The 12,738-nt window shown below is 30.9% G+C and overlaps 1 protein-coding gene across 1 annotated transcript in view; it reads right to left on the reverse strand.

The window, feature by feature from the left end:
• The window catches only part of LOC108685463, a 9,231-nt gene extending 2,616 nt beyond the window's left edge, over positions 1-6,615 (reverse strand). Inside the window, exons 1-6 of the mRNA XM_018190248.1 lie at positions 6,462-6,615; positions 4,272-4,376; positions 3,480-3,501; positions 2,913-3,147; positions 1,568-2,002; positions 483-739 (exon numbers count right to left, since the gene is read on the reverse strand). Coding sequence (XP_018045737.1) covers positions 483-739; positions 1,568-2,002; positions 2,913-3,147; positions 3,480-3,501; positions 4,272-4,376; positions 6,462-6,615 — 1,208 coding nt within the window. The remainder of the gene's footprint in view (positions 1-482; positions 740-1,567; positions 2,003-2,912; positions 3,148-3,479; positions 3,502-4,271; positions 4,377-6,461) is intronic.
• Positions 6,616-12,738: the final 6,123 nt, after the last annotated feature.

A 12,738-nucleotide genomic window follows, 5' to 3' on the forward strand; every position in this document is an offset into this window, starting at 1 on the left:
TTATAATTTTTTTTCAAATTATAACTGGCACAAAAATGTATCTTAAATAAATTTTATATAAAAAATGTACAACACGAAAAAGCTATGCATTTTCTGCTGTTAAAAATGTAACCGACGTAAATCGGTATCAATCAGTTGTTTTCGACAAACGATTTCAATTTAATTCACGGCAGTATTCCCCGGCCAACAAAACTCGCAAAAAAGCGGTTCCGTTATAAGCGTGAAAAATTGATTGCACATCGTACTGGCTAATAAAAAGAAATAAAACGCACTATATCGATTACATCGACTACGCAATGTTGCACCTGCCGATAGTTTCATGCATTCTAAAAATATCGCAATTATTCATAAAAAAAAAAACATTCATACTCATATATAAAACATACTCGTACTTTCTACGAACGAGATTGTCCAGTGTCAAATCATAGAACTGATAGAACTGAATAGAAGACGATGATGGATCGAGATATGCTAATAGTCACCTAACGTTCGGCAGTGACGGTGGCAGAAGTCGTTCACTATAGTCGTAGTCATAATCTTCGCCTTTTTCTCGATGAGGGATATTCAAGATAGTCTCAATGTCAGGCGAAATGGACCTAATTGGATTTATCGTGACACCTTGTATATGGCCCACCGAGACATTCGTCTTGACTGTCACGTTCATCACGAGGATGTCGTCTGGCATGAGGATTGTCGACGATGGACTGGTGACAGGTCTCTTGCCACCGGTCTTCGTCCTCTATGTTACACGTGTTTAATCATAACAAACTTGCCTGATGTTTTTTAGTCAATAAAAATTTTGCAGCAAATATGTTTCATATTTAACAAATATATATGAATACGAAGCAAAATAAATAATCAAATTTTCTTATAAACCTAGATTTATTTTCAGATTTTTTTCTTAACAAAAGAATTTAAGTTTAAAAATTTCAAAAGATTGTAAAATTAATTTAAAAATAATATTTACTTTAAATCTATACCGCAAAATAGGTTAAATTTGTAAAACTTTGCATTATTTTTTAGTTTAAAGAAAAAATGTCTTATCGTATATATTATTTATTCCTGGTGTTTATTGTTCAAAAAAATCTCTTATACTTTTCTAATATTTTTAAGAAATCGTTCATCATTTTTTTAAATTAATAAAATTTTTTGAAAAAAAATACTTTGAACTTTTTTAGTTTCTATAAATTTTCTTCAGAAATTATAAAATGATAAATCTTAAAAATCTTATTTTATTTCAGAATTCATATATGTATGAATACATATATGATCAATTCCAGAAAATATATTTTTGAATATTCCTTTACTGCAAGAAATAATTTATAAAAAGACTTCAAAATAATTTCATTATAATTTTGAGATAACTATATAATCAAAAATATTCAATGCAGACATAATTTAGTAAAAATTACATTTATTAAATAACCAGTTTAACTGAATAAAAAATGTATGATTGTTTTTTACTTAAATAACTTTTAAGAAACTATCTCTATTGGTATCTATTATTATAAACTATTGGTATCTATTATTTTTGCATAAAAATTCTGATTATTATTGTTATCATTACCTTAATGAGAGTGGAGTTCTCGGACAATTTCTCATCGGGGATAAGCATTTCCCCGGTATCCATAGAAACTACGAAAGGATGCACGGTAGTTTTGTTTTTCTCAATTATATCCGTTTTCTCTTCCATCGTTGTTTCTCTCTCCGTAACCTCATCTTCGTTCCACTCCTCATTTTCGCTTGTGTTTTTGTTTTCATCCCCAGTATCTTCGTTTTCATCGTTTCCATTATTGAGCGTTAATTCAGGAAGCATCGTCGTCCATTCCGACAACGAGATTGTCGAACTGTCTGTGCTAGATGCATCCTCCGTCGTCATAATCGTGGAGTCCGTGAACATGTTCGTTGAACACGTCGTGCAGGATCCACGAGTGATAGAATCAGTGTCTTTGGATGTCGGTGTCGACTCGAATGATGCTGTCGATTCAGTGTTACTTGATAACTGGCGAATGAAGATAAATAATTGTTAACGCCGAATTGATTTATGAATGAATTTATGTTTCCGTGAACTAAAGAGAATAGTAAGCATTAAAGCGATAAAAAAATGCACTTCAACAAATGTTTTTATTGAAACTACACTGTAAATCTAAGTGCGTAAAAAATGATTTAAATGTATGTTTATTATTTAGTTTTTCGTCTGAGTATACTTAATTTTTTTCGCTGAATCAAAGATAACACACAAACATCTGCTGTTTCAATGTCGAATAGATGATTTTTTAGTGAAAAGAAATAATGAATTAGTGGGAGGGGAGTAATATATATTATATATGTACCAGGGTTTTTATTTGGTATTTATATGTAACTAACGGATAAGAAACATGGTACATATACCGCTCGGAACGAAAGAGTTAAATATAGCATAATATCATTTTTATATAAAAAAGTAAATATTTAAATATTTAAATCTATATTTATATGTATAGTGTATTATTTTAGTATAGTGTATTATTTTAACACGGAAAACTAATCATACACATATTGAAGTGTCACTTTTACATATTTGCAATGTAATAGGAAAATAATATTATATTATTTGATTTAATTGTATTCCATTTATCACGTTATCTGTAAAATTATTTTTAAGATAGATAGATAGATGTGTATTTATATCTCATGTATATGTAAGTCAATATCAATAATTCAAATTATATTCTTACATCTAAATTAGCAGTGTATGCATCTACTAATTTACTAATACAATAAGTGAATTCTGCATGGATTAAAAAACGATTTAAAAAAAAATATCTATATATTTACATGCCGCTTATCTGAAAATTTTTAACGAGCTGTAATTTTATAGATAGATTGGCCCAAAAGGCTTTCGTTTCTTGAATTATCGTACATATCATCACCTCATTCGTTAAAGTTGCTGCAGTCGTCACTTCCAAGGTCGATTTATAGTCCACCGTCCCTATCAAGATTTCATTGTCCATGATGTCGGTTTCCATGGTCGAGGGCCAAGCGGTCGAGTAGGTGGCGACAGATGAGTCCTCCTCGAGATCGATCGTACTGGTGCTAATCCGTTCCTCGACCACTCTGTGACCTCGTCCTTCGACGGACGGATTCGTAGATTGATCAATCGCGGGCTGAACAATTAATGACAGGCTCTCGTACCGTAAATCGATTAGAATTTCTTCATAGAAGAATCTTTCTTTCTTATAAAACTCTATTTGCGCTTCAAAGTCTACTCGTAATTCGATCAGCCGAGTCAATTTAATGATTTCGTCTAACTGACATTTAATCGGATAAAACTTGAGTTAAACTGAAAACTTAATTTTTTCTAGAAAAATTATTCTAGAAATCTTATTTTGTAAATACCTATACATTTAACACAAGAAAAATTATATATCCTTTTCTTTCGCCCCCGAATTATCGTTTAATTTTTCTTTAAAAAGTATGTATATATATATATACGTATTCTTTTCTTGTGATTTGAATATGAATATAACCCCAGTTGGAAGTGAATAAAAAGAGATATATAAAAGAGACATATATATATAAATTTCTTTTCAGTTTTTTTGAGATAGAAAAATAAAAGATTTTCAATTTATTAAGATATATAAAAGATATATAAAAATTTCTTTTCAGTTTTTTTGAGATAGAAAAATAAAAAATTTTCAATTTATTAATTTAAAACGCAAAGTAAAAATTGTTAAATGGCTAAGAAATATAAATTTTACAATTTTTATAAAATTTGTTACACATGCAAAGAATATTGATGCGCGATTGATGCGCCCATTCAAGAATCCAAATGACGAATCTTCCGAATTCGCCATAGTTGTTTCCATTGTCTGAGTAGATTCCCGTGTATTTCGCGAGATTCGAATTCTCTATAAGTGGTATTCTGTATTAACGACGTTACTCATTAATAATAACGTAACACATCCATAATAGATACGTCGTCGCCCGATCGGAAACTTGTATTGTGCTACGTGATCCAATAAGGTATGCTCCATTCCAAATTCCTGAACTAAGTCGAATGTCTAACGCGTTTATAATCAATGTTTCGGGTAGATTTCATTGATTAAATTCCGCCGACTACATAAATCACCTCCCCTTAACTTCGATCCCATGAGCATGTTCCTACTATTTGGTAACTTTGGGATTTAGTAAGCTTATTTAGACTAGTTAGAGCTATTTAGCAGAACTCGCCAAAAAGGCAATGTAATAATTTACGTTTCTACTTAAAGAATAAAGCAAAAAGAAGAAGAGAAAACGTACGAAAAAGTTGGTCTCCTTGCGGAATTTAGCGTAGTCTTTGCTGACGAAGGCGTAGGATGCATAGTTTTGAGTGGCCTTTACTTCGATGCTGCCGCCTTAAACGTTTAATTAATTTTTTATTAGCATTCAAGAAAGAATATTTATGCGTGTAAATGATAATTAAGCTCGCGAAAAAGTGTTATTTGTAAGACAACTCGGTTTGTGTTTTCCTTATTGAGAGTATGTCCGTATAAAAGAAAGTACGACATACAAGGTCACAGAAAGGTTGCAACACTTTTTTTTTATACGTTTTGGAACTCTTGTTCATAGAATGATTGAACGTAAGTGGTTAGATCCATAAGTAAGAGAACCAATTCGTTTTGATGAGCAAATTGCTTCTGAAACCCATCGAAAAAAAATGTTGTAATTTATCTGTGTATTAATTATAATGAACAACATTAATTAAAAGTAAAAATCGTAGAAATATTGAATTCATATTGACAGTTCTGCATATCAACTATACTATCGCAATGGATTTTAATTAGCAACGAATCTGTATAATACCCTCTATCTGACTTATTAAATTCGATTCTCTTTTCTTGCTGAATTTAAATGATAATACATATCTCGTTTTCAATTATTCTCTCTTCATTATTAAAATATAAAAAATACAGAAATTAAATATTAAGGGAATTAGCGCAGCAAATACCATATGGAATAGATATTTCACATTGATTTAATGAATTATGGCTAAGAATACAGGAGTAATGTCCAAATGAGTTGCATAATCCGAAAACGAAATATTCATTAAAATAATATAAAATCAGACTTTATCATTTTTTTTAACTAAATTTAGAAATTGTTAATTAGCAACATTTGTTAGGGAATAAAAATATGTTTTTTAGTCGATATTTGCAAGTTATTGGTCGATTTTTGTTCAATACATGCATTCTATCTGCCGCTATATCTATATTAATATCGATGGCTATCACGTTCACAGAGCTGCCATATTGACTGTATCGAATAAACGCTCTCGTGCGGAAATTAAATCCCCTTTTAATTCACAGATGTTTCTCGCTTCCAAGAATCGATGTGTTTAATTTGCTTACGCGCGCGCAAAGCCAAGTAAAATATTTTATTTTCCTTTCACAAGCGCAGGAATGCCGGATAAAATATTTCCAAATCCTAAAAACGAGACCCTGTTTGTTGACGACGGCATTCGTTATTTTCTCACATCGGCATGTATCAAATAAATATTTTCGCTTTCGGTCAAATATTTTCACCAAGCCTTAACCGAGTAACCGAGCGAGACTCAATTTAGCATCGGAGATTCGCTACGACGATCGACCTCTTTTACCATGCAACGTAAAATTAATATTTTTCAAAAACATGTATGAAAGGAAAAGATTCAATTTTCTCTTATGAATTATGAAAAGCATGAAGCATTCTAATTTAAATATTTTAAAAAGAAATATAAAAACTAAATATAAAAAATAAAAAAATCTAAAAAGAATCGAGAAACTTAAAGAATTAAATTCGTAAAAATTTAAAAGTCTGCTAGAAACAAAAATTACACAGTTTCGAAAAAAATCAGTTTAAATAAATTATTTTTATTTTAATTCAATAATTTTTTAATTATAATATTGTGCATTTTTGTTTATTCTCTTTTATTTCTATGTATTTTTTTTTATGAAAAGTCTATTAATATTATAAAAAGCATAAAGTTAATATTACAAAAAGAATGAAGTTAATAAAATTTAAAGAGAATCGAGACAATTAAAGAATTAAATTGAAAGTTAAAAAATCCTTATAAAAAGTAGTACGCAGATTCGGAAATTGCATTTTAAGAATGCAGTGAGAGCGCATGCATCAATGAAAAATTATTTTCATTCTAATTAAATATTTTTTTAACTACAATATTTTATTCGATTTTGTTTATTCTGTTTTATTTATTTTATTCTTTTTTGTAAAACGTTTACTAATATTACAAAAAGCATCACGACTTTAATAGACTTGTATTTCGATATTTTTCAGTATTGCGTTTTTCCCCCGATATTTAATAATGGTCTGAAAATGAAAGGCAATATTCCTGACCAAGGAATTTCGCAATTAATTCAATGGAAAACACAAGCCAGGCGTAAACTGGGCCGGGTGGATCGTAAGCATGGGATAGTCCCGATGCGAATTTGCGTGAAACTCACTGCAATTGTAGGTGGATGGACAGCATTGTCCTTCTCGAACGATCGGACTGCAGCCTTGAAGAGGTGGGGCGCACGCAAGTGGAACGCATCGTATAGCGCCCATCGCGCAGAAACAATTGTCGCATGCGGCCTTCCACTCGATGTCGCGAACCATCTCGCCCTCGACATAAGTGCGCTCGCCCACGCGACATCCTGGACAATCATATGCCGTGAGAGTCGTGAGAATGCGAGTGTGGAAACTTGGCCCTCGCATAATTTCTTCCGCCGCGCCGCTTGCGCAGAAAATAACGGATGGCGCGGATGTCCGGATATTCGAGGTACGAATATTCAGACATTCCGTCCAGATTTTTGAAACTTCAGATAGCATGAAGAAAAAACATACAGAAAGAAAGATTTTTGCTAAAAGTTCTAACATTTTGTTGAACAGATCTGAAAATAATTTTGTTGAACTATCAACATAATTATGCTGGAAACTAAAAAAAAAGAGCAATGCTGCAAAAAATTTTGATATTCTAGTAACCAGTTTGATTTTCCAACAAAATTATTTTGATGATCCAACTAAATTATTTTCAGATCTACGTAGTATAATTTTAAATCTTTTAGCAAAATTGTATTCTTTCTGTGCAGAAATATGGCAAAGGGTTGCATATTATGTCAAGTTCAGCATTCAAATTTTAAGTTAAAAAAAATAATAATAAATAATAATAAAATCCGTAAAATCTTAATCTTAATTGGTTTTGGTCTCAATTTTTATTCTAGCATTTCATAGAAATATATATAACTATATAACGGATCACATATTTCGATCTTTTCCTACTGGAGGTTTTAGTTTGTTTGAGTGGAGCTATACGCTCTGGAGGAGCATAACGTCGTTCTTTTGATGGCGTCGTCGTGTTAGCTCATAATAGCCTCATCCTGGCAAGCAGTATTCTCGAGGATATTTATCCACCCGAGAGAATTAACGAGTCGCCGTGGTTCGAATCGTTATTTACCAACTTCATGGTCAGTCATCGCGATGGCAAGACCACAACACCGCCCATCTGACGGGAGGGGTGGTTTCCGGCGGTGCCCGTTAAAATTAAGCCATCCTCGAATGTCCCGGCAACCAGTGACAGCCGTGGCATCGTCGTAGCGACCGAGGCTTAAACCCAGCTTAAATTTAAGCGGCCGCGGTGAAACTGAGCGTTAAATGAACGGCAACCTCGGCTATCTGAAACGCCGACTCGTAGTTTCCCTCCGGAGCAAAGTGTCGGAAGGTACCTCCTCCCTACGACTTCTTTATCACGTTACATGTTTCTCTATAGCTGTCGGACCCCATAACCAGAAAATTCAGAGACGATTCCTTCGGTGCTCGCCCTTGGGAATATCCAGGATATCGGTCGCTCTCGTGTACAAAATGTAGCAAAGTCGCGCGTTTTTCTCTCAACTCTAAATATCAATAGAATTGAAAGAAAAGATTGAGAGCTTCGATATGTTGAGTTAACTATTTTTTTTAATGATTTAAGATTAGGTATAATAAATAAGGAAAATCTAATCCGCGAGATTTGTTTAAATTAGACTTTACTATTAAAACAATTTAGAAAAAATCTTTAGAATCTTAATTTTCTTAAATTATTATGCACATTATAAAAATATTTTATATTTGTATTAAAATTGGTCCTTATTGTAAACATTTTTGTGTTGAATTTTCAATATATCCCAGTTTTAATTTCACACTCCGATATTAACTATAATGTGATTATTATTTAAATATTTTGTATTAATATTTTTTAGTGTTTAGTAAACTAGATTAAGTAAATGAATAAAAATAATAACTATAATTTCAAAACGTAAATTCTATTTGGAAAATATGATTTTGTTGAAATATCCAATCTAAATATAGCTCCGAAAGTAATTTTGTTGTACCATCAAAATAATTATGTAGAACTCTCAAACTAGTTACTAGAATGTCAAAACTTTTTGCAGCATTGCTCATCACACTTGACATTCCCATGTAATTATTTTGATGGTTCAATAAAATTACTTTCAGATCTGTATTTAGCTAAATTTTGGATATTTCAATAAAACTTCTTTTCATGATAAATAAATAAATGGACATATTAATTTAACATATTATAAATGTTAATTTTATTGAAGAAATATGTTTGTGCTTCTAAAATTATGTCAAAATGTAATTTTTACGTATATTAATCTTTTATATAATATTTGTATTATATCTTAATATTCATTTTATGTTAAATTAATATAAGAAATTAATGGACCGTTTGGGACATATAAAATGTATTACAAACACTAATTTTTAACTGTACATTCCGGCTATGCTTTAAATTAAATATATTAAGAGATCAAAGTGTTAAAGTTGTCAAAAATTTCCTAATCAAGATTCCTTATTAAGACAGAAATATTTTTAAAATACTTGCAATTTCGTACAATTGCTTTAAAATATTTATATGTTACTTTAAATAGTACATCATTACACATTACAATATTTTCTTGTAACTTACAGCTTAAACCACCAGGCAATGAAACCGAGCATTAAATGAACCTCGTCGGCTATCTGAAGGTAGAATCCTTGTGGAGTAAGTGTCGCAAGGTGATATAACGTCAGCAGTAACTCTTCGTTATTAAGTTACACATTTCATCACAACTTTCGAGAGTGTGCTTCAGCGGAGAGCTGTAGTCGCGCGGCGGTAAATTTCGGAATAATTCCTAATAACCCCGATTTTCTTCAAGTTTTCTACTCACACGAGCGAACTTTAATAAGTTCCTTGCTCATACACGATGCCAATGTATGTAAAACAATCTCTGTTTGTTCTATTATATCACGTTTATCATATTACGCTATCTCTATTAGCATTCAATTTGTATAAATTTTATCTTAAAAGAACTTATTCGTTCACTCTTACGCAGAATGAAATCTCTGATTTAATAGGAAGTTAGAAGCTACTTTCTATTTGTATATTTTTTGCATAAATTATTCTAAAAAAAAAAATAATATTTCATGAAACTTTTATATCCTTTATATTCCTTTATGTTCCTTTATGTTGCTGGAATTCTATTAGATTCATCTAAAGTTAAGGGCTAAACACCTCTGCATAACAGCACGAAGCTTTCGATCGTGCTATCGAGTTTTCGGGAAATTTCTCAACTGGTGGCATCCGCTTCCTCGAATTCAGTTAAGCGGACTAGCTCGTAAATGACAACAATTTGAACTCACCGTTTCCCGATACCGGCGCCATTGTGGACGGATGGTGGTCTTGAAAAGAAATAAGGAGGGCTATTGGTAAGGCACTTTAAGTAACTCGTGATGTCGCCGTGATAAAAGTATACTCACGAGTGCAGTTATAGGCAACTGGACAGCAGGAATGGGGCGCGTACAGCGGAGTGCATCCTGGTAGAGGCAGCAGGCACTTGGGTCGGAGGCATCTCCTTGTACCGGATATGCAGTAGCAGTATTCGCACCGCCGCGAGCCCATCATCGCCGACCCTGAGCCATATTGAATTCCATCGTGCAGACATCCTAATACATTTGAAATTTATTTTGACGCTTTTCCCATTTTAGTCTAATTAACTTAGAATAACCACCTTTTTTTATTATTATGTAAATGATCACTTGAAGTGACTTTTATACCTAATTAAAAAATTACTATTTTTAATTACCTATATATTCTATATTATTGTGTTTGTTCTCTAATTTATTAGGAGGTCAGAACATAGAATCAAGTTGGAACATGCAAATATCTTAATAACCGAAATCTTAGCAACGCATATAGATATTTCTATGCTTATATTGTTCAGTATAGAGACTACTGAGCTGAATACATTAATTTGTGCTCTCTCTGTCAACGGTCAAATACATGCGCTTTTTTATTTTCATGTATCAAAAGTAAAATTATTAGGATTTTCTTTTACATTCTACATAGTAATTAAAATAATTATATATACATACACACACACACACACACACACACACACACACACACGCGCGCGCGCGCGCGCGCGCGCGCGCGCGCGCAAACCAGGGTTGGATAAGTTAATGTTTTTTTTTAACTGAATAAAGTTAAAATTAATGGCTTTACAAAATTAAAAGTTAAAGGAATAAAAAATTAACTTAACGTAAGTTAAAAAAATTATCAATATTGAATTAACATAAGTTAAAAATAAAGTTAATTTTGAAAAAAATTATTTTTTAAATTATAATGTCTTAATTTTTCTTAAAATGAGATTAAATAACTGTAGATTATTAAGTAAATTTTTAATTTTTGTATTCATATGCGATATAAGTATATATTATATAACGATATAACTATATAAGTTATATAACTTTAAAAAACAGCCAGCACATAGAGAAAATACAAGATCAATGATTATTTTTTAATAAGTCTTAAGCCAAATTGACCAATTACAATCGAATGCGAGAAGAATATTTGACTGTAATTAGTCAATTTCTTATGACTTAAGGCTTAAAACATCTATTGTAGATCCGAACTAATTTAAGGCTTATGGTAGATATTAAGGTATAACCGCATAAACCAATCAGAGGGTGCATCTTAAGAAATTATTTAAGATGGTCTTAAAATATGAACAGATTGAGAATATACCCTTATTATATCTTATTATTTTTCTAAAGTATTTAAAAGAGATAAAAAAACTTCTTTAACTTAAAAAAAAAGTTAAAAAGTTAACGTTTAAAAGTGACTTAGTTAAGTTAAAATTTAATGCATTTAAAATTAATTAAGTTAAGTTAAAAGTTATTAATTTTTTAACTTTTTTTTAACTTTTAATGTTTTAACTAGTTACTACTCAACCTTAATAAAAACTAAATATATTATTTCGACATAAACTATATTAGTACACTTTTTAACTTTAATATTTAAGTTACTATAGTATACTAGTATATGTCTATTCCTATAGTATACTGGTTATTGTAATTCTTTTCGATGAAACATTTGTTACTATCTTTCCATTATGACGTAAGATTTGTTATTATTTTTTACTATTTATGGATATTATTTCATCTAACGTCATCTGTTTATTTCAAAGAAAACTGGAAGATCTATATATAATAGTTAATCTTTAATTGCAATCGAGCACTGAATGGAGTTTACGTTAAATTGCTCTCGTTAAGATCGTTTCTGTCCGTGAGATAGTACGTGAGCTTCGTCGAACTTCAGCGAAGTTTCTTGGCGCTCAATAATTTATTTAACAATGCTTTCAAGAACGATACAAGCTTTATGTATTTATAAAGTAACGTAAAAGGTTGTTGTTTCAACAGAAAATACAACCGGTGAATGCTATTGCGTTTTAATATTTAATATATTTAATTCTGTTGCTTCTCAACTCGGAATTTTAGTTTCATAAATAGATTTAATAAATTTTACAGCTTTCAAGAGATACGCTTAAATTAATTCACTTATATGAATAAAAATAGTTGATGTTAAATAAAAAACCCAAAAGCTTTTAGTTAATAAATAGTAACCTTTTTATCATTATAAAGGTAAATATTGAAGCAATTTGCAATTAAATTAATTATATAATAGCTAAATTAATTAATACATATAACGTGTTATATGTATTTTATAGAATTTTATTTTATTATTGCAAATGAAAATAATATTACGATAAAATGTTACGGTACCTAACCAATGTTGTACCATGTAAAAAATGAAAAAATGTACTAGCATAAACTTTGCAGTAACAAAGAAATCCTGAATTAATTTAAAATTACGTTCGTTTCAGTAGTAACGAGCCATCTTAACCCCTTCTATGTTATGCCCGAGTTTAGCCGAGTGTTCTACCTTCTTCAATTTATTTACCCAAGTTTACTCGAGTGTAACGAGGCTCATTTATTTACCACAGAGGTAGTCCAGACGCTCTTTTCAGAGAGACGGAGTTAGAATGGAAATTATTAAAAATAATAGTGCTCCTTCTAATTTAACTCAGAGTATAGTATAGTCGCAATATTAGCAATATATAATACTGTCACTTGAGAAGAGAAAAACGAATTAATTTTTTTTTAAGTAACATTTAAGTAATTGTATTGAAAATTATAAATTACTTGCTACAACAAGATATGTCATATTGACATCATATTGTCATTTTATCGGATAAGTGCAGCGCAATGTAAGAAAGATTATTTGTACAATATAGCGATACATTACTGGGCAGAACAAATAACAAAGTATAAAATCAACAAAATAGAAATACCTTCCGTACGTGAGTGCTGAGCATGCTTCTCCTCATCCTCAGCTTCTATGTTCGTTTGTACACTGGCTCT

The sequence above is a fragment of the Atta colombica genome, unplaced genomic scaffold (genome assembly GCF_001594045.1).
Source record: "Atta colombica isolate Treedump-2 unplaced genomic scaffold, Acol1.0 scaffold153, whole genome shotgun sequence".
Lineage (NCBI taxonomy): Eukaryota > Metazoa > Arthropoda > Insecta > Hymenoptera > Formicidae > Atta > Atta colombica.